This window comes from Vidua macroura, chromosome 2 (assembly GCF_024509145.1).
Source record: "Vidua macroura isolate BioBank_ID:100142 chromosome 2, ASM2450914v1, whole genome shotgun sequence".
NCBI classification, from domain to species: Eukaryota; Metazoa; Chordata; class Aves; order Passeriformes; family Viduidae; genus Vidua; species Vidua macroura.
In genome coordinates this window covers 101,328,458-101,351,245 of record NC_071572.1, presented here as the reverse complement: position 1 = coordinate 101,351,245, position 22,788 = coordinate 101,328,458, and the positions used below count along the sequence as shown (strand labels likewise).

The 22,788-nt window shown below is 39.8% G+C and overlaps 2 protein-coding genes across 3 annotated transcripts; one reads left to right on the top strand and one right to left on the bottom strand.

The window, feature by feature from the left end:
* Positions 1–235: 235 nt before the first annotated feature.
* CCDC122 (coiled-coil domain containing 122) lies at positions 236–13,059 on the bottom strand. The gene is made up of 5 exons (XM_053971112.1): positions 13,006–13,059; positions 12,351–12,483; positions 10,357–10,755; positions 9,124–9,240; positions 236–1,529 (listed from the first exon to the last, which is right to left on the bottom strand). Exons 2-5 carry the CDS (start codon positions 12,462–12,464, stop codon positions 1,365–1,367), a joined length of 795 nt encoding a protein of 264 aa, XP_053827087.1. The 5' UTR covers positions 12,465–12,483; positions 13,006–13,059; the 3' UTR covers positions 236–1,364.
* On the top strand, positions 12,456–22,432 carry LACC1 (laccase domain containing 1). Of its 2 annotated transcripts, none has more exons than XM_053971111.1 (6): positions 12,456–12,502; positions 18,101–18,696; positions 19,250–19,431; positions 19,913–20,078; positions 20,667–20,892; positions 21,344–22,432. In XM_053971111.1, exons 2-6 carry the CDS (start codon positions 18,129–18,131, stop codon positions 21,516–21,518), a joined length of 1,317 nt encoding a protein of 438 aa, XP_053827086.1. In that variant the 5' UTR covers positions 12,456–12,502; positions 18,101–18,128; the 3' UTR covers positions 21,519–22,432. The 2 variants fall into 2 exon arrangements, with proteins under 2 accessions (XP_053827086.1, XP_053827085.1); XM_053971110.1 differs by lacking the exon at positions 12,456–12,502 and adding an exon at positions 14,078–14,816.
* Positions 22,433–22,788: the final 356 nt, after the last annotated feature.

The following is a 22,788-nucleotide window of genomic DNA, read 5'->3' as shown; positions in this document are numbered from 1 at the left end:
ATTCAGGACATACTGTTACTATAGATTAGGATATGGGGGTTTTTATTTTTACTTTTTTACTGTAATGAAAGCAGCCTGGTTCATATTATTGCAAAGGAAAAAGACTGAGCAAAAAAGTCTTGAGAGACTAACAATGTTGAACGAGAGCCTTAATGAATCAGGATATTGCTTAAAATAACTTTATATTAAGTGAAATAACATATTAAGGGCAATGTAATATATTAAGGGCACATTAATATATGAAGGTAAGAATGGTACCCTAAGATAACAATATAAAAGCAGTTTAAAATTTTTCACAGTAAATAGTCAATTTTTATATTCTTCAATAGTCTTCATTTTATATTCATAAGTAAAGGTAAATCTAAATTATTCAAGACAACACCTTAAATAAAAAGCTACTTTCATAGAACAGATAAACATTACAAGTTATGTCCAAGCAGAACAACTGCCTTAAAGTGTAAGAGTAGGGAAAGTATTGTGAACTCTTCAAATCCCCCCAAGCAATATAAAAATAAAAAGAAAGTAAAGGAAAATGGCTGCTGTTCACTACTGTTTTAACAAGAATTTTTAATACATTGGCATTTATGTTGAGTCATCTTAGATCATTAAGTACCAAGATGTTAGATGGCTGATATTAGTTAAAATCCTCTAGACAATAAATTCCTCTATCATCAATCTACAATGTATTCCTGTTTCTTGAGGGCGAGTTGTTCTATTTTACAAGCTATAGGTACCAGATGTGGTACTACTCACTCCTCTTTGCTAACATCTATTAGGCCAGTTGAAGTCAGATAATTTGAAGTCCAGTTCTGAGCATACTTGTTCCAAAGCCTTTTACACCTGGACAGCCTTTGGCCCCCATGCCAAAACATCCTGGCAGACTGCAGAGCAAAATACGGGCCATCAAAGCTTTCCCAGTTCCTTAGCAAGTTGCAATAAAAAGGGATATGGATAAAAGATAAAAGAACTTTGGTGTCTCAGGAGTGCAAATAGATACCAATATTAATTTCTCTGTAGGAAAAGCAGGGTATATCCCAACCTTCGGAGACCAAATGAAATATGAAGGAACTTCCCAAATCTTGTTTGGTTTACTTTCAAATAACTTTTTAGATAAAAATGACACATATTTTGAAAACACCTGGAAGTGTCAGTAACTTTCTTCCTGAACAGCTAAGTTATTCCTGAACAGCCAGCTCATTATTGTGGCTATTAGTTTAAGCCACAAAATGAAAGAGAAAAACATTAAAAAGAAAGAAATCACTGAGGCCTGGCCTAGTTATCAGGCTATTTAAGATTTGTAGCATTTCCAGAAAAAACTCTCCTGCCTGGAAAAGATTACGTGCATTATATCTTTGTTAAGTTTGTTACATAATGTTTTGTAACTCTGCTACTCCAAGACACTTCCTTAGTTCTGCAGCCTTCTTCTCCAACTGCTGAATGTTCCAGTGCCATTGTCTTTTATTTGACTGGACTTTGTTCAGTTGGCAATGCAAACGTTTTAATATAGCATCATATCTCTTATTCTGTACCTAAAAAAAGAAAAAACAAACATTTCAAAATTTCATTCCAGTAAAACTATTTACAGAGGTGAGCTCAGCTCACCTAATTCTGTCCAAGTATATATTCTGACATTTGGCCAAATTATTCCATGTTTATGTTTAGTTACTGAAGAGACAGAGACATCTAGGAAGCCATTCACAGAATGACTAGGTTGGAAGAGACCTTCAAGATCATCGAGTCCAACCCACACCCCAACACCTCAAATAAACCATGGCACCAAGTGCCATATCCAGTCTTTTTTTAAACACATCCAAGGATGGTGACTCCACCACCTCCCCAGGCAGGCCATTCCAGAAATTTATGACTCTCTGTGAAAAACTTTTTCCTAATATCTAACCTATATTTCCCTTGACACAGCTTGAGACTGTGTCCTCTGGTTCTGTCAGTTGCTGCCTGAAGAAAGACCCATCTGACTTCAGCCACCGTTCAGGAAGTTGTAGAGAGTGATGAGGTCACCTCTGAGTCTCCTTTCTCCAGGCTAAACAACCCCAGCTCCCTCAGTCATTCCTCATAGGGCTTGTGTTCCAAGCCCCTCACCAGCCTCATTGGCCTCCTCTGGACGCACTCCAGTGTCTCAATGTCCTTCCTAAACTGAGGGGCCCAGAACTGGACACGGCACTCAATGTGCGGCCTCACCAGTGCCGAGTACAGGGGAAGGATGACCTCCCTGCTCCTGCTGGCCACACTATTCTGATACAGGCCAGGATGCCTTTGGCCTTCTTAGCCACCAGGGCACACTGCTGGCTCATGTTCAGCTGGCTGTCGACCAGCACCCCCAGGTCCCTTTCTGCCTGGGCATTGTCCAGCCACACCATCCCCAGCCTAAAATACTACAGGGTGTTATTGTGGCCAAAATGCAGGACTCAGCACTTGGATTTATTAAACTTCATCCTGTTGGACTCTGCCCATCCATTCAACCATTCCAGGTCTCTCTGCAAAACCCTCCTACCCTCCAACATATCGACACATGATCCCAGCTTAGTGTCATCTGCAAACTTCCTAATGAGAGACTCAATCCCCTCATCCATGTGATCAATAAAGATATTGAACAGAACTGGTCCCAGCACAGACCCCTGAGGAACACCACTGGTGACTGGCTGCCAGCTGGATGCAGCACTGTTCACCACCACTCTCTAGGCCTGGCCATCCAGCCAGTTCTTAACCCAGCAGAGTGTTCCTGTCCAAGCCATGGGCTGCCAGCTTTTCCAGGAGTGTGCTGTGAGAGACAGCGTCAAAGGCCTTGCTGAAGTCCAGGTACACAACATCCACAGCTTTTCCTGCATCCACCAGGAGGGTCACTTGGTCATAAAAGGAGATCAGGTTGGTCAAACATGACCTACCCCTCCTAAACCCATGCTGGCTGGGTCTGATACCCTGGCCACCCTGTAAGTTCTGTGTGATGACACTCAGTATAAACTGTTCCATAACCTTACTGGGTACTGAGGTCAGGCTGACTGGTCTATAATTAACAGGATCCTCCTTCTCACCCTTTTTATGAATAGGCATCACATTGGCCAGCTTCCAGTCACCTGGAACCTAACCAGTGAGCCAGGACTATTGGCAAATGACGGAGAGTGGCTTCATAAGCTCATCTGCCAGCTCCCTCATCACCCAGGGATGGATCCCATCTGGTCCCTGGATTTATGAATATCCAAGTGTCCCAGCAGTTCTCTGACTGCCTCTTCTTGGATAACAGGGGGACCATTCTGCCCCCCAATACCATCAACCAACCCAAGAGGACAGTTGTCCTGAAGGCAAGTTGTCTTCCCACTAAGAACTGAGACAAAGAAGGCATTAAGCACTTCTGCCTTCTCCTCATCTGCAGTTACTAAATTCCCTTCTGCATCTAATAAAGAACAAAGGTTAGTATTACTCTTCCTTTTGCCATTAATATATTTATAAAAACATTTTTTATTATTCTTTACAAAAGTCGCCATTTTAAGTTCAAACTGAGCTTTGCCTCCCTAATTTTTTTCCTACATACTCTAGCAGCCTTTCTAAATACTTCCTAAGAGACCTGATCCTCCTTCCAAAGATAATACATCCTTTTTTTTATTCCTAAGTTCCTCCAAAATCTCCTTGCACATCCAGGCTGGACGTTTGCCTCGTCAACTCATCTTTCAGCACACAGGGACAGTCCTGTTCCTGTGCCCTCAAGATCTCTGTTTTGATGAATGCCCACCCTTCCTGAACTCCTTTGATTTTAAGGACTGCTTCCCAAGGCACTCTCTGAATAAGTCTCCTGAACAGGCCAAAGTCTGCCCTCCAGAAGTCCAATGTAAAAGTCTTATTAATGTTCCTCCTGATTTCACCAAATATTAAGAATGTTATGATTAATATAATTTTATTATTAATTTTATGATTAATATTAATAATTCCATGATCACTATGCCCTGAGCAGCCTCCAACCACCACATCTCCCACCAGCCCATCTCTATTTTCAAATAACAGATCTAACATAGTCCCTCCCCTGGTGGGCTCACCCACCAGCTGCAACAAAAAGTTGTCCTCCACAAATTCTAAAAATTTCCTGGACTGCCTTTTTTCAGCTGTATTAAGCTCCCAACAAATGTCTGGCAGGTTGAAATCACCTACAAGAACAAGGGCTGATGATCCTGAAACAATATCTAGCTGCTTATAGAATGAGTTGTCCACCACTTCTTCCTGGTTGGGTGGATGATAAGAGACTCCCAGTAGGATGTCAGCCTTGTTGGCCTTACCCCTAGTTCTTACCCATAGGCATTGAACTTCGTCATCAGTAGTTTCAATGCCTATGGCGTCCAAAGCCTCCCTAATATAAAGGGCTGCCCCTCCACCTCTTCTCCCTTTCCTGTTTCTCCTGAAGTGCTTGTAGCCATCCAGTGCAGTGCTCCAGCCACGTGAGTATCCCACCATGCTTCCGTGATGGCAATTACATCATAGCTCTGCTGCTGCACCATGGCCTCCAGCTCTTCTTGTTCGTTGCCCATGCTGCGTGCATTGGTACACATGTACCTCAGCTGGGCTACTGATTTCACTCCTATCTCAGGCTTACCATCCTTGGGCCTGCCTCCAGACAGCCCAGATGCATCCCCTTCCCCCCTCAAACCTAATTTAAAGTTCTCTCAACAAATTCTGCCAGTTCACAAGGTAAGCACCTTCTACCCTTAACAGAGAGATGGAGCCCATCCAGTTCCAGTAGGCCAGGTGCCATAAAAGTTGCCCTATGATCAAAGAATCCAAAATTCTGCCAATGACACCAACTCTTGAGCCACTTACAGGTAATGTGAGCTCTCCTATTTATTCCACCATTTTTCTCAGGCACCAAAGGGACTGAGCAGAACACTACCTGTGCACCTGTCCTATCAATCACTTGACCCAGTGCCCTAAAGTCCCTTTTAATTGCCCTGATACTCCTCTTTTCAATCTCATCACTGCCAGCCTGGAGTATCTGCAGTGGGTAATAATCAGAGAGATGAATCAGCCCAGAAAGTCTCTCAGTGATATCCCATACCCAGGCCTTAGGGAGGCAGCAGACCTCTCTGTGGGGTGCATCTAGTCAACATATGGGGCCCTCTGTTCCCCTCAGAAGGGTATCACCCACCACAATTACCCTTCTTTCCTTTTTGGTATTAGAGGTGGTAATCCTTCTCACAGATGAATCATAATTGGGAGGCTCACTGTGCAGATAATTTTCTTCTAAATCATCTGGCTGACTCTCCAGATCCAGGGTTCATACTTATTCTGACGTGGCACCAGGCTAGGGAGTGGGGGTCAGGAGGAATTTTTATTATTACCTCCTCAAGTAGGTACCCATTTCTAATCCCCTTCATCCACCAGGTGTCCTTCTATTGTCTGACAGTGGGAGACATAGGAGTCCTCTGACACTTGGTGGGCCTCCCTCAAGGATGGAAGGGCTGAACTCCATCTTTCCTTTCACTTTCCCTGATACTCCTTAGTCTTTCAACTTCTTCTCTAAGTTCGGCCAGCAGTGAAAGATCATTCACCTGTTCACACCACAGGCAGGTTTCCTCCACCAGCGTCCCCTGAAACCACTGATAAACTCAAACAGTCTGCACAGGAATGGGTCTGGACAGACACACCCTTTCTGGAGGGTTCCATTTGATTACATATACTCATACTAACTACAGCTTTCAACTGCATACAAACATTACTACCAGAAATCCTAAAACCTACCAAACAACAGAAATGCTGCAGAGAACACACAGTAAACCGTACTTAGCAAGAAAACCTGTAATCCTGTGCAACCTGCCTCGAAAACTGCCATGCTGCACCTTCAGAGACATATCACACCCCTGTTAGCCAGCTCCTATTCACCACACTTCTAGAGGCCTCATTTAATCAGCCCACTACTCAGTGACGGAGGAAGCCCTGCCTCAGACCTCATGACCCTCAAGCACAAGCAACACACCTGCTCAGAATTCTTACAAGCAGCCACTCAGCAACGGAGGAAGTCCCACTCTGGTCTTGCATGGCTCTCAAGCATTCATCTGACTTATTTCAGATGTCTGGTTTAGGACATGAATCATGCCTCACTTTCCCATTAAGGAAAGAAAAGCTCTGTCCTACTAAGACCTTAAGTGTGGAGTTCAGTGTGGATATCTGCTCTGTAGAGGTTTAAAATTTAACTAAGCAAATACCACCCAAGGACAGCATGTCACATTTCTGTCAAGGCTTTGCATGTGGAAGATTTGAGGCTCCAAAATGAGAGGTGAGAAAGAAGAAATTTTCATTCTTTGACAAGCATGTTTGTGTATAAATGGGAATACAAATGAGGTGACCTCGCTGACTGTAGTAGCACCTTTGTAGCTGCACTACATTTAAAATTTCACATTTTTCTTAGGCAATACTGCAGCAATGCAGGACTGTCAATTCTGCCTCACTGCTGCCTTATGTGGAAAAGTAAATTTGCATTCTGAAGTGTTAAAAGAATGAAACACTCACTGCAATAAAAATGGAAATAATGAACATTCCCTTAATGAAATTTGGGCTTACTTACCCTAGTTTAAGTGGCATATGAGTGGTAGTGTATAATTACTCTTGTGTCTGCTTATTGAAGCTTTATTACACTGTATTTCACATGTACATGACAATGTACAGCTGCATCAGAACCCACAGCACTCTCGGTGACTTCCTGCAAATCTCACTGCCTAAATTTCACAAATAACTAGGACACTGCCTCACTGGTGTTCTATAAATTATTGCCTTCTTTACTGGCGATGGCTTGTTACCTCATGTTACCTCACTGCCTTCATGTTACCTCACTCTCCACTATAATTGTTTGCAACTTTTTGAGGGATGCTGTCAGATTCATTCATCTGAACAAGTGCTTGGGGCATCTGCATCACTAGGACTACGTTGTACTGAAACATCTATGATCAATATTATCTGCTTTTTTTAGAAATGCGTCTCTAGCATCATTATTGGGAACAGTCTGGCACATCTGCTGAGGGAGGGAGCACTAATATGATTACTGGAGACAGGGAAGGGACAACATTGTGTTTTTTATTGGATCTTGTGTACATGAAAGTCAAACACTAGAAAAAAAATTGTCTGGGCACTCAGGGTATCTCTACCACCAGAGTCGTTTAAGGACAGGATAGGCAAGTATCTGCCGAGAGTAATACAGTCACACACTGGCACTGGGGAAAGAGGGCAGCAGGGGAATAGACAGGGTTGGGGTTTTTAAAATTACTTTTACGTAACAATACATTTTCTATTATTTGTGGATGTTTTGAATTACCCTTATGACTGAAACCTTGACCCTACACAGATAACCACCCTGATTTATTGCTGACAACCCCATCTACAGCTGGGAACAGGATCTGCTTTTCAAGAAATGAGTGGTGGGGCTAGTGCTCAGGAAAGAGTAAGAGAAGGCCCACAGGCTTAAGAGTCACAGAATATGCTGAGTTGGAAGGGACCCATCAGGACCATCAAGTCCAACTCCTGGCCCTGCACAGGACATTCACAAGTGTCACACCATGTGTCTGAATTGTCCAAATGCTTCCTGAACTCTGTCAAGGCTTGGTGTTATGACCACTTCCCTAGGGAGGCTGTTCCAGTGCCCAACCACCACCTGGGTGAAGAACCTTTTCCTGATATCCAGCCTGAACCTGCTCTGACACAACTTCAGGCCCTTCCCTCAGATCCTGTCACTGTCACCACAGAGAAGAGATCAGTGCCTGCCCCTCTTTTTCCCCTCCCGAGGAAGCTCTAACTGCAATGAGGTCTCTCCTCAGTCTCGTCTCCTCCAGGCTGAACAGACCAAGTGATCTCAGATGCTCCTCATATGGTTTCCCGTCAAGGCCCATCTTAGCTGCCCTCCTCCAAACAATTACAACAGGTGCCAGTCTGTAGCTGAATTCCACCACTGCACCTCAATAAAACCTCATCCATGTGCCTAGTATCTCACTTTATTCCTGTGCTTGACTTGAGTATTCTTTCCCAAGTTGTGCTGAGGACTTCTGGGTATAAATGTCTCTGTCTATCCACTGGCAGTTCTTATATTAAAAACCTGACTGTTTTCAAGAGAGTTCTTAATAGAAAATAATACCCTGAATGGCTTTGGGTTTGAACCTGCTTCCTTCTGAGACAAAAAGAACATATAATCCAAACAACTGAAGAACAGAGGTGATGGTTAACCTTCACTATTTAATTAAATTGATTTTGATAACAGAACAGAACGTTATTTTTAGGCTACTTAAATTAACTTTGGGTTTAGAGAATTTTCTTAAGAAGATGTTGCCTTGGTAATAAAAATTCTCAAATGCTGACTAGTAGACCTATTCTAAAGCAGCTGTGTTTTACTTTTCAGGTTAGAAATTCTCTATGCTCATTGTCACATGAAAAAAAAAGATTCTTTCTTCCTCCTACAGTTTACAATGGGCAACAGACCTAACCTTAAATCAGTTAATCTTTATATTATTAAGCTTTGCTCATTAAATTTTGTGGCATTTATTTGAACTGACAAGATAAATGATATGAAACTTCCAAATTAAAATTTGTCTAATCATACAGGGTATTTTAGTAAGGAAGAAAATGAAAAATATAGTTCAATTATTTAAAAGAGAAGGTTCTAACTATTGATCAGAACTTTATCTTGTCAGCTAATTAGGAGCTGCTGTGTTATTCCTAATTTAATGCCAGCTTAAATTAGGGAGATTCATGGGGAAGTCCAATTTCCTGATTCTTCCACTGATGAGTCATCAAGTCATGAATATTCAAGTCAGCAGTGAAATGTAAAGTATTTCAGAAGTATTACAGAAATTTTAAAATGTGCATTTGCTTTACTACCAATCAGTGACCTCTTCTTTTTCCAGGAATCATTCCAAAAGTTCACATATGAAGTCCTTCTCAAAAGATTCCGGAAAAAAATGTTCTTCACAATTAAGCTCTGAATTTTAGAAAGACTATCAGTACCCAGAATTTAAGACAGCATCATTACTGCATATACTTGAACAATGTATAGCCAGCAATGCTGTATAAAGTACTTCAAACTTCATTTGCATTATCTGCATTCCATCAGGAGAACTGCAAATAAATTTTATTCCAATGACTCACCTCAATTTCCTTTCTAAGCTTAGCATGCTTTTTGTTCTCTTCTTCCAACAGATCTCTTTTTTTATTGATGAAATCTCTCAATGTTGTGATTTCACTTTTTAAAAGTGTGATTTCTTCCTGCAGATATAAGTCAAGATACAGAAATCCACTCCTTCAAAGGTTGCACAGTTCATCTAATATACTTATTAAAATTGTCTCATCTAAACAGCTGCAGTTAATAGAGATGAGATAAATGTCTATAATAAACAATTTCACAATCAACCTATTAATACTAATTAAAATAATAATTTAGGATAGGTAATTCAAAATTAACTATTAAATATTTTATCCCATGGTTTTACACCTGTAAGAATATATACTCTTGATCTGAAATATGAGAACTACAACAATACAGGACTTTGAGCTCAATCTGATGGTCTTTAAATAAAGTGTAATTAACTGCAAAATGGAAGAATATTTAATGTAATATTTTTAGATATATTTTTCTTTCTCACAGGAAAATACTACATTAATTAGTCTTTATTTATCAGTATTGAAAGATCTGTTGTACAAACAAATTTGAATCAATTTACATTAATAGAGTACCATCAAATTTTCAATAATGCAAGTTACATCAAAGTTAAAATTCGTGATCCCATTTCAACCTCATACTTGTGTTTGTCCATATATTGGCAAAATTCCATGGTAAAAAATTCCTATGTAATTGTTATTAGTAAAAATGGTAATTTGGTCCAGTAAAACCAACAGTGTTAGATTAGAATACCAAACATGTTTTTTCTCTCTTCTTATTTCTATCACCATCTCATCAAATCTACCTCCTGTTGGCAAACAGCTCAAATTTATTTTGCTGACAGCAAAGTTTAAAGAATATTGTGTTCTTACCTGAAACATGTAACAATATGGCAATCTTCCACAGAATTCTGCAAAGTGTCCATGTATGTTTATCCAATGATAAAGCTTAATTTACAGTTCTGTAATATTTTCATAGTTGAGTTCATTCGAACACACAGTATAAACATGTTTTTACAATATTACACAGATAACAATACTGATATTTTTAACTGCATATTGAAGTAAAATTTTTCCAATTAATGCAGCATTATGAATTACCTATATTCCCTTGTAGTCAGTCCCTCATGAAGCATGAACATGTTGGACAAAATAATCATATTATATTAATTATATCAAAATTTTTTCACATAAAAGGAAAGAATCAAAAAAGAAATATAGTACCTGCACTTGTTTTATAACAGATCCTTCTGGATTCTGGAGATCACATATTAACTCCTCTTTCTTTGCCTTTAATTCTTCCACAACTGCTTTCTTTTTAGCAAGTTCAATCATAACTGGCAATTTACTTTCCATCTCCCAAAAAAGATGTTTATGATCCTTTATTTTTTCCCGATATTCATTATTTCTTGCAAGTATCATCTCAAACTCCTCTTGTACTGTTTCTGCCTCACACCTCAATTTTAAATTTTCAGAATACAGGGCTCTGACTTGGGCTTCTAGATTTTCACAGCGATATTTTGTCACTTCTATGGCATCATCTTGCAGATGTATTTCCCTTTCTGTTGTCTTTGTTTCTAACAGAATAGAATTCATTTCTCTTTCTAGTTCCTGGCACTTTGCCTGTAAAATATTTCAGTGTTCATTTAAGAAATGTTTTTGGAGGAAGTTATGAAGTATCTAGTTAAACACTGTAATTTATATTTATTCAACAGCCTTTTTTTCACTTGTCTAATGTGATTTGAATGGAAGATAATTAGACTTCTATTTCTTAATATCATCATCTTAGAGGCACAATGTAAGAATACTATCTTTGTCTTCTCCCCTTAGATTGAGTCTAAAATATTAAATAAGATACTTTGAACTCACTTTTAAATACCTCACAGTTGCAAGATATATATATATATACATATATATCTAATATTTGCTTAGAGCTGGTGAATCCTAATCAGACTAAAAAAAACTAAAGATGCCAAAAATCCCTTGAAAACCTACACAGACACATAGAGGGGTGTGTCAGGTGATGGAGCTTAACTAGATTGTTCAACTGAGGAAAAATCCTAACTTCATCACAGCAGTAGCTGACAGTTGAATTAATCACAGCTATTTTCAACCCTGTAAGAAATAGGTATCTAGTCCTAAAAAGGTCTCTGCATCATCTCACTGACAAGAAGTGAACAAAACCAGGAAGTAGTACTTCAAACCATCATAAGAAATGACAGAATCATCCAGGTTGGAAAAGGACCTGTCATTACCTTGGGCTTTAAAGTTCTGTGGGTCTGTTTTAAAACAGATACTTGTTTTTAAATTGCAAGATCGTAAATTATTGTTGCGGCATCATCAGACTATATTTTGGGATACAGGACAAAGCTTCTTGCAAAGTGTGGCCCATCCACTGACATTCCTAAAAATACAAAATTTCACTGCTACTTCAGAAATGCTATTTTTGTGCAAAATTTCAAATATCAATCATTTCAGTTGTAGATCTATGCACAGATGTTATAATTGGAACTCTACTATTTCCATTTGCATTCTTCCGTGATCAAAAATGTCAACTGGAATCATCTTTTCTCAGCCTTAAAAGTAAGTTACTCAATAGAAATTTGATCTTGAAGGTTAAACAATAATTGAAAGCTTGATAAAGACAAAAGAAATGGTCACAGAGTCTTCACAAAAACTACATCTATCCAGTGTTCTACAATATAGTACTGAATAATAGCAGTATTTAATGACTATTTAGGATTTCCACTTCAAACATAAGGGGGAATAAAAAATATTTTATGTCAAAAAAGATGCTAAGAAAAAAATTTTACACTGTGGTGAAAGTCTTAAAAAGAATATCAATTTTTAAAATCCTTCCCCCCACAATTTCTTAGGAAATTATGATTTTTTTAAAAAAATCAAAAAGCTCTAACTTTGCATTTAGTTGTTGCGGGTTCACTGTGTGGGTTCAGCACAGTATTTTTGTTTTGTTTTCTCCAAGTAACAAACCAACGTTTCACCTGCTGTAATGAATACCTAGCTGTGTTGTGGCCTTACAAACAACAATTCACACCCACGGTTTTGGCTGAGCCCAAATGCCACACACAGGAACAAAACAGCTGTCTTACACTTGAATGCACTCGCCCATAAGTACCACCAGCTTCTCTTGTTCAAGGAAATACTTCTTCATCTAATGGAAAAGAATTGACTAAACTGCTCTAAACGAGGTTAATTACCTGCAATTGGAAAAGAACTGTTTTGCTTTTTTCTATGTCTGACACCTGTGACTGCTGCTGCTCTGCAACTCGTTTTACAACTTCAGCTAGTGATGGAGAATTTTGCTTGGCCATTTCAAGCAGAAGTGAAGAACTGGCAGGATAAAAAAGAGGTGAATTGGTTTATCTTCTTTTTATTTAGTTCTTGTAGACAAAACAATATTGAGGGCTGTCCCGTGGGATCGCAGGTCGATATATTAATTTCATTTGGTTCATTTTTAATTAGCAAGAACAGGTTACTCAAAGCTAATCACTGAGAATCAGAACACTTTCTTGCAGAATCTCATAAAATAAACCTGCGATGTGATACTGAGATGTTCTTCCGGCTTCTCTGCAGAGCAGATCGTCAGTTTGTGAGCACAGTCCTAACTTTTTTAAGAGCATCTTAAATGCCCGAGGCCGTGCTCTCGGCCTTTCTCCCGGCGTTGCTGCGGCCGCCACACGGCACCTGCAGCGCTCTCCGGGCCGCCGCCCCTCAGGCCGCCGGGGCCTGCGGCAGCCGGGGGCACGGGGAGCCGGGAAAGAGGCTGATCCCGCCGGGAGCGGGGCCGATCCCTCCGGGAACCGGAGGGAACGCGGCGGGAGGGATCCCCTAGGAAACGCGTGGCTGTCTCACCGCCCGTGGCACTGGTGCCGCCCGGCTCGCCGCTGCCTGAGGCCGTCCTGCTCCGCGCCCTTTGCTCCCAAGTTCCCCGCGTCACCCCGTTCATTGTATTAGACTGCACTCGCTGCCGTCATTGCTTGTGCAGAGAACATCAGGTTTTCCCGGGCACCACTGGGTTACAAAGGAAAAGAGATGTGGCCCAGTTTCTTCTGGCCTATGCCGTGCCCTGCTCTATAGCCACTGCCTCACGTGTACTCCTCTAGAGAATTCTAGGGAGTTTTAACCCTAAATCGCACTATTTTTATAATTCGGTTTTTAAATTTACCTTTTTTGTATTCTTTATATTTTTATAACATATTTAACTTAAAATTGCAACTATTATGTTAAGCAACCTATAAATAAATATAAAATACCTATATATATAAAAATAAATATAAAAAATACTTACATATACATTTGTAACAACTATTTTATAAACTAATAACTCATCTCTGCATATGACCTATTTATTTCATCCCTCTTCTGAAGTGCCATAATCTAAATATAATAATTTCATTCAGGAGATGTCAATTCGTCATTTTTCAATATTGTTGTGTACCCTGAATATTTTCTGACCTTTTTCTTCTCAGCATTCTGCACCAAAAATAACACCAGTAATTAGTTTTACTTCCTTAGTCTGGCTGATGGAAAGAAAATTACTGCATTGATTTCTCTCCACCAAGCAGTTCCCTTGTTAATTTTTAATGACCTAGCTCAGTCACATTTGGCAGTGGGATGGAAAGCCTCAGAGATGACCGATTTTTGCAAACTTCAGGAAAGGAGATGTCTGGGTAAGGAAGGACAAGATTGCCTCATCAGTCCTCTTCAGGAGGGAGAACCAGGATTCAGCTTTCATCCCTCTGTCCAGCACATGCTGAACAGAATAGCAGGAGAGGAAATGGCAGAGCACTCACCATGTGTGTTTTGGACCTGGCAGAAATGTAGGTTCATTGTGGTTGCAGGGAAAGGAGGAACAGGCGACAGCAATTTATGGGAAATCAGACTTTATTAATTCCTCTGTCCATTAAAAATTACTGTCCTTTTTTTCTTGCCCCTTTCTTCCGTTGTCATATACTTAACAGTCATGACTATGATTTTAACACAGCTGAGGAAATGTACTTATTATCTTTTGATTCTTGCACAAAGCCTGATATCAATCCTTCATTTCCTTGCTTGCCTTTTAACCTTTGCATTGTCCTGTCAAAGGATTAAGACTTCACTTAGCTGTGTGAAATTCCCAACTACTGCAAGGAGAAATTGCCATCCTCATTTGAGACCTGTGGCCCCAAAAGCTGACATTGTGTAACCTCTCTATCTAGGTCCAGATTACACTCTTTTGTGGTTGGCTGCCAAATTCTTCAGTGGAACATACAGCTACAGCTCAGAAAAGGAAACTCCTTCACTCTTTAACTTCTCTGTGGGGTTGTCCTGTTTGGCTGCGCCGTGCGTTTGGGAGTTGGTTTGCGGTTGTGCAAAGCTGGTGCAGCAGAAGGTGTGATCACAGAAGGGTTAACATCGCTTCCGCCTTCAGCGCTACCCAGGCACTTGTTAATCATGTTGGTGCCTTGCAGTACAGTTTGTTCTTTCCGGTGTAACCAGCAGCAAAGCAGGGTCCCGTCAAAAAGAAGAAATACAGGTTCCCACTGCAGCCTTGCATAGCATAGGAATTTCCAGCTTGTGCAAATCAGCTCCGAGATTGAAAGAAGTGAGACATATAAAGCTGGAAATGTCTGTGTATTTTATCAGACGGTACCTTTCAGAATGCAATAGGATTGTCCACCTGTGTAAGTAAACTCCTGTGTTTATGAAAACTGCGTGTGCTTCAGTATTTTCATTGCCTGTGGTGATTTCTGTTTCTTCAACCTTGCCTAAAAAAAAAACTAAGTTAAAAGAAGAAGAATGTTTTATTTTAATCCAGTTTAAGAGGCTTAAATGTATTTCTTTTTCCCCCAAGTTTTTGGATTTTCTTTTTTATGTTTGCTCTTGTTGAAATTTTACACGTGCTATTATCTCTGTTCATTTGGGCTGCTTCAATGACCTGTTTTCTTTCTCAGGCCATCTCTCTCTGGCAGATGTTAAATATCTCCTGCCAGTTTAATTTTCAAAAAATTATGTCTCTCAGTTTCTCTACTAATATAATATCACCAGCAGGATTCAAAGGTGCAGGAAATTGTCAGCAATCTTTTCTTGGCCAACAGTGCACTTTTAGAATTAGATTTCTGGGGTTCTTGAAAATTGTTTTTTTGCATCTCTCTTCTACCCTGGGCTGTTTCTTCTCTGCAGCCTTTAAAACCTCTGCAGGTTTCATTTCCTTCATTGTTCTTTTTCTATATTCATTTTGCTTTTCTACTTTTTGCTCGTTACCTTCCTTACCTCTCATATTGTTATCATTTTCTTTGACCTACTTTTTTTGATGTCTGTGCAAGAAATTCTCATAACTTCCAACTGTTTGTACTGTCAGTTTCAGGAAGTGAGAAAATAGCTGATGGGTAGCCTTGGCTTCAAGTTTGTGCAAGTGTTTGTCTTGAATTGTTTACCAAAGCGATCAACTCCTTAATAAATGTGCTATTTTTTGTATGTAGCTTCAATGGTACACTGGGACTGTAGAGCATGTTAATTAAAACCTGAATAGCCATAAATACATCTCCCATAAGCTAAAACGTTGCTGTGCTTGGCAAGCATGTATTTTGAGAAGGGTTTTTTTTTTTGGAGTGACTTAGAAAGGAATCACTTTTGCTATGATTGTAAGCAAATTTATTCTGACGCCACTGTCCTCACTAGGACTCTGTGATGCAAAGCTGGAAGTATACAAGGATGAATCAGCCCCATTGTTCCTCTGTGTACATCCCAATAATTGCCCCTGTGGAGTCTTTGCAGTGCATACACAACTTAAAAACAATGTATGCAATTACCTCTACCTCATCAAACACTTTCCTTCCACCCTTTCTTTGGTGGTATTTTTCTGGGCAAGTACAAGAAGAGCAATGAACTCTATTTACCTTCCAGTATTGACATATCTGAAGTGGAGCAATAATCTCATTTTGCACTACACCCCTCTGTTGTAGTCTTTCCTGGGATTATTGGCTATGATTTGGTGGGGGTTGTGCCTCACTCAGACAGTTTTCCCACAGAGGGTAGAGAAAGAAATACTCTGATTTCCCAAGTCATGGTCTTTGGCATGAGTTTGTTTCAGCACTGTTTTCTTAGCAAGCTCTTTCCTCTAAAATCTATTATCAGCTGTGTGTAAATAATACTCTGAGAAAAATCAGGAGTCATAATTTCCTTGGCAGTTGCTTTTATTTGCTATCACATTTTGATATTTTCAGCTCACCTGTTTTGATAGTCGCCAGTTAATCTTTGTAAGTGTTCAATTCGCAGAAAGGAAAACATCATTTTCAGTCAGGATTATATTTCTTCCAGTCTGGGGGAAAGAACAATGAAGAAAATCCAGAATGTTTTCTGTAAAACTTTCTCTAAATAAGCCATCTTTTAAAAGCACAAAGGTCTTTGAACTCTCATTTCAGTGGAGAAACTTTAGGAATCTACAGACAAACATAAAATGCCAAGGAGTACATCACATCTACCATAATGATAGGCCTCGAGTACACATGGAAGTAGTATTTTTGCAGGATAATGAAGTGATGTGAAGCCAGAACATTCATGTGGTTTCAGGAGAATGAGGTCTTGGGGCAGGAAAATTGTGCCAGGCATTATTTAGTGTGGTTAGTTCTGGTAGCAGAGCATTGATTTCAAAGACTTAAAGATTCTCAAATTCTTTGTTCTTGCAAAGATATGAATTTTCCTACAAATAAATTAATATTCATGCACAATTTGTTGCTGTGAAAAAAAAAAAGAAAAAAAGATGGTGTTAGAGCATACTCTGAATTATTATGGGGTCCTAGAACTGTTGGTAAAGGTGCATGTATTTCTTCTAGATCAATCACAGTGCTTAGTCCTGAAATCTAAGTAGGTGTCTTCAAGGTTCCCAAAACAGAGGGATCTACCATTTTGTTCCAGACCTCTGGATGCCTACACTGGAAAAGTAAAGATTATCAGAGAGAGAGAAAAGAAAGTAAGACACTTCTGAGAGGATATGTAAAATAGCCCCTCATAGCAACAGAGAGGAAAAGATGGATTGACAAGTTTCCACAAGTAGACCTAGCTGGGCTTTGATCAACAAAGTTCAGAAAAGGGAAAAAACTAACTACCAAAACTGGAATTACACCATGGACCACAAAATAAAATATGAATGATAGGATGATATTGGATAAGCTGAGCACATCTTGATTCCAGAATGGAGTGCAGCTAGCATAGTGAAAAAGCTGAGGTAAGAAGTTATGTACTGTATTCTTTTGCTTTAATTTAGTTCTAAGTACTTCTTCCATTACTAGGTAAAGTTTTAGTAATCACTACTGGGTTCTTGTGCATGCTGAAAAGAACTACCCTGGTCATGTGCTCCTTCACACAGAAGTCAGAAATTAGCCAGTCAATTCTTTTGGAAATGCAGAAGGGAGAAGTACAAAAGATCTTGTGAAGGCCTATGGGAAAAAATGTCATTGCCCTCACATCTCAGCACCCTGCTGCCAGGAGGGGTAGCAGACATGAGCTCCACCTCAGACCTAAGTATGTTAAACACCTCCAAAGAAATTGTTACAGAAACTCCCCCAGTCTCAGGAAGCTAAAGGACCTCTGTATTTGAATCATGGAAGCTGGAGGACAGCCCATCAATCATGCCAAGAAGATCCATTAGGCTAATGAGGGTTAATTGATTCAATAAATCTAATCTTATGTACCAACCTTTTATCATCCCTGACCTGGGAAAGACCTGAAGTAGGTGGGGTGGTAGGGAAATACCTAAATGCTTAAATAAATACATAATTATTCCCAGTTTTCTTTTGTTGGAATTTCTTTTGATGCAGCTGGGAAAGCCTAAGTCAGTAATTAACTGCTATGTACCTTCTCTACACAGTATCACTGAATTAAATGCCGTAACATGATTCTTTGTTTGGACTAACAGTGCTGGTCTTGACTTTCTGTTTGTTTTTCATGTTTTATTACTACTTGGCAGCTGGAGAAACCTTTAAATATCCTGGAATATGGTGGAAGCAGTACTGATAGATCTGTTCAGCCTCCCAGCCAACATGCAGAACAACATCCACGGATTACTACACAACACTCTGGAAGCTATTGAGAAATGCTCTTCCATCCATGCTCTGTTTGTTTATGTCATGTGTTGCCACAGGCAGGGGAGTGAAAGGAAAGGTGAACAAGAGTTCTTGCTTGCAGCTCTAAGAGGTTTTCAGAGTCTGAAGAGAGGACTTGAGGTGGTATGTGCTCAGACTACAGTTGCTGCTTTGTACACTGTCAAACAGAGACTGGATGAAAAAGACCTGAGCATCATTAAAGTTATTCTTCCTACCTTAAGAAAAGACTTAATGAAAGTATATATAGACCATCTCTTTACAGCAGTCTACCAGTTTGAATTTGAGGATTTACAGGTGGTACCTGACAGTGAAAGCCTACAGATATCAGAACATCAGCATGAAGGGCAAACGCTTCCTTCACAGGATGTGGCACTCATCCAAAGTGAGATTCAGATGTACTTGGAAAGCCTGCCAAGCCTGAAAGGAGAGCTCACCATCCTCAGATCTTCCCTGATCCCAGGTAGAGAATTCCAGTTAACAGTTTTTACAGAGATTTACCAAGCATACTTCTTCCAGGGAGTTGCAAAATGAGTAAGATTTGGAAATGCCTTCAGGCATCAAATAACTCTATATGATGTTGTAATAGTGTATAATGTGTTTAAGAGGAAAAAGTGTCAATAAAAATACATCAAAAGTCTGGCAAGATTGTTCCAGGCCTGATCATGATCCGAGGAAAGACAGTGCTGGGTTTATGGAGGGCAGACCATAAAATCTCCTCCTGTCTGTGGGAATTATGCACTTCGAGAGTTACCATCATAATTTGGAAAGGCAGGATAAGAGTTTCTGCTGGTCTGCAGGCCCAGACACACCTGATGTCTTAGTGTCCCTGCTGTGGCATTGTGAGCAAGAAGGAAATTAGGAATCCTTAGATTTAAATACCACAGCTAAATCCGAGGTAAAGCAATACTCTACTTGATTGGCTGATTCCAGGTTACTTCAGCATAAACCCATGTAATAGCTGGTTTGATCTTGTTCTGAAAGCAATTGTTTGTTGTGTTTTCTTGCCTTGGCAGATGATATTTTCTTACATGGGTTCACCACAAGGACAGGTGGGATCTCCTACATACCAACTCTAAGCTCCTGCAATCTCTTCAGCAGCTCCAAGCGGAGGGACCCACAAGTTGTTGTTAAAGAAAATCTCCGCCGGCTAGCTAACGCTGCAGGATTTAACCCAGAGGCTTTTCACAGGGTCAAGGTATCTTATAAAACAATGGATTCAAGTAAATGGCTCAGATATTCCTTCATGTAGCACTGGCTAAATTGTAGGCATTATTCTTATCTTTGTCAGCAAGAACCTGCAATAAGCAGGACAATTAAAACATTTATGCTAGCAGCTTATCTGAGGGAATAGCCATCCAACCTATCAGCCATTTGTCACAATATGGAGAAGCAGCACTGATTCTTCCAAGTCTGTTCTAATATTTAACTTACGTACAAAGTAGAGTAATCAAATAAATTATCAGAGTACTTTCTTCTAAAAGAAAAATGCACTATTGCTTCTATAGTGGCTTTCTACTGGTACGTCTTCATGGTATTTGAACAAGGGAGCACCTGATTTCTATGTGTAATCAGTTAATGCATAAGAGTGTTTCATGTCAAAGGAAAACCTTGTACTAGTCAGAGCTAGGTTGTTTTGCAGCCATATCACTGTCCACATTCTGGCTTTGTTTTGACAGGTAGATCACGCTAATGCTGTGTGTATTATGGGAAAGACAGAGCCTGACAACTATGATGGAATAGTTACGGATCGGAAGGGTGTCACGCTGGCAGCTCCAGGTGCTGACTGCATTCCCGTGCTGTTTGCTGATCCTGTCAGAAGAGCCTGTGGTGCTGCTCATTCTGGTAGGAATTGCACTCCCTGTGCAATGTTGAGTTTTCCTGGGACTCAAAATGAGATACAAGAACCCAAAGCTGGGCTTTCTTCTATCTGCTCCAAAAAAGCCCAAGTGCAAACTTGGCTTCTGTCTATTAAAAAAAAATATCTCTAGCTTGAGCCTGTTAGTTTGTTTGTTTGTTTGTTTTTCCTTAAAAACAACATTAAAACACTTTGACCATATTATAAAAATATATTTCTGACATATTTCAGTTGTATTCACACTTAAATGTTGCAAGCACAGAGGAGCTGTGAGGTATGCTCTAATTGCCCAAACCAGGACACTTGGGAAAAAGAACACTGTAATTCTAATCTAAACACTTCTCTCTAGTTTCCATCTCCACAAAATTATGTTAGAAAACTGATTGCTGTTGATGTGAAATTTGGGGGGAAGGGGGAGGCTTTCTCAGCTAATTTATTATTAGATATAAATATTTAATTTTAGGTTTAAATGCATCTCCTAATTTATACCTTTAATAATTGCATATATTTTTAGCTACTAGAAAATGAAAAAGAAAATTCATACCAATTTTTTTTCAACCCCTCATTTCTCACAGGATGGAAGGGCACATTGTTAGGAGTGTCTATGGCCACAGTGAATGCTATGGTATCTGAATATGGCTGTAACATGAAAGATATCCTTGTGGTCCTGGGCCCATCTGTGGGACCTTGCTGCTATAAACTTCCTCATGAATCAGCAAAAGAGTTCCACAGAATTGATCCAAAGTGTGTGAGACAGTTTGACTCTGCAAGTCCTTATATTGATATCAGAAGAGCAACAAGGTAAGCCTCCTGAGGGAACAAAAGATTAATTCCACATTTATTACAAATAATTATTTTGATACTGTATTACTCAGCACTAATATGGTGAGGGTTTGCAACAAAGTACTCTCTAGTTCTTTGCAGATCAAGAAAGGATACTTTTGAATGAATGGTATTTGCTCACTTTTGCTGGATTTTAGCAATTATTTTATTGTTATACTGTTGCATATTGTTAGTTTATGAATTATAGACAAAAGTTCAAATTTAATGTGACTTTACGGGTTGCAGGAAAGTAATTATTTTAGTCCAATACTGAAAGAAAAAAAAAAACAAACAAAAAAAGCAAATGAAAGCCCCAGTCACAATATTGGCACAGTTTGTTCAGTTGGTACTTGAGGTTCTGCCTTAATGATAGTGCCTTATGGAATGTGAGATTGTACAAACAATAATATTTTCTGATTCTTTTTTTCAGGATTCTTCTTGAGAGAGGTGGAATTCTTCCCGAGAACATCCAAGATGATTCTATCACAGACCAGAAGCAAAACATCACTTTCTGTACTGCATGCCACCCTGATAAATTTTACTCTCACTTTCGTGATGGCACTAACTTTGGGACACAGATTGGCTTCATATCAATCAAAGACTAAGACAGTATCTCTTACTCCAGAACAGCATTTAGATAATAAGTCTGCTGCATTGTCTGGCATCCTGCTCTCATCATAGAAGTTTTTCCTCCTTTCTTTCAGACTTGTAGTAGGGAATCCATGGGTCTTGAGATTCTCCTGCTTGTTCCTTCCCTTGCCCATCTGAGGCAAGAATAAGTACCTGTGGTATGGGGACAACAGTTCTTGTGTGAGAGGGTGCAAAGGAAACAAGGACAACCCACACCAGTGGCAAAATCCATCTACAAGATCCAGATACAAGCTCCAAGTTTATGGATCCTCCTTGACCAAATATTTTCCAGAAACCTCACTATCTTAAGGTGATGGAAGCCCAAAAAAATGCCAGTCTTCATTAGCTTCTGGTTGAGATTGCTGAATGACACTAAGTATGACATTGCTAATACAGGAAGGGAAGCCAATATTGCATGTTATCTGTTTGAGACACTCAACTTTGATAGTTGCAGCTGAAGCCTTACAAAATTTTGTGCATGAGATTAATTTTCTTCTTTGGATTAGTTTTAAAGAACTCCAAAATATGTACAGGAATTTTCCTATGGAAAATAACTTGAAAGTGAGAAGCAAGCAGGCTCCTTTGGGGCAGACATTGAAAATATATGAACTCTCACCATTCTGTAATTTTTGGTTGGAGGAAAAGTAGGACTAAAACTCTTAATTTATGATGTGTATATTGATGTCTCCTTAGGATTTTTTTCTTTAAGTAGTGGTGCATTGATAAAGTCATTGACACAGTCTCAACAATGCCAAGTTATGCAATAAATATCTAAAAAGTTACATGAATTTATTATCATGAGTTAATTTTACTGACCAGCAGTTGGACTTACATGTCTTACTAAGCAAATTCTGAGCGTGCACTGTTTTCTTTTGGCCAATAAATATAATGCCTCTAGATTTTACAATAGACACGATGCTTTCTGACACGCAGACAGTGAGGGATTGCTAAGAGTAAAGCTGTGCTGATTGCGGCTTGCAGAGCTGCCAAGCGCAAGCCTTGGGCCAGCGGCACGCGTGACGTACTTTCTATTTTGGGTTCTGCGAGCTTTCCCCGGTCTGACTGCTCTGCCCACTAGAGGTCAGTGCTCGCTCGCGCTGCTCTTCCATCCTGGAGGCACGGAAGGATGGATGGATGGATGGATGGATGGATGGATGGATGGATGGATGGATGGATGGATGGATGGATGGATGGATGGATGGATGGGGGTCCAAACCATGCGGTTTGCAAAGCACCACACAGCAC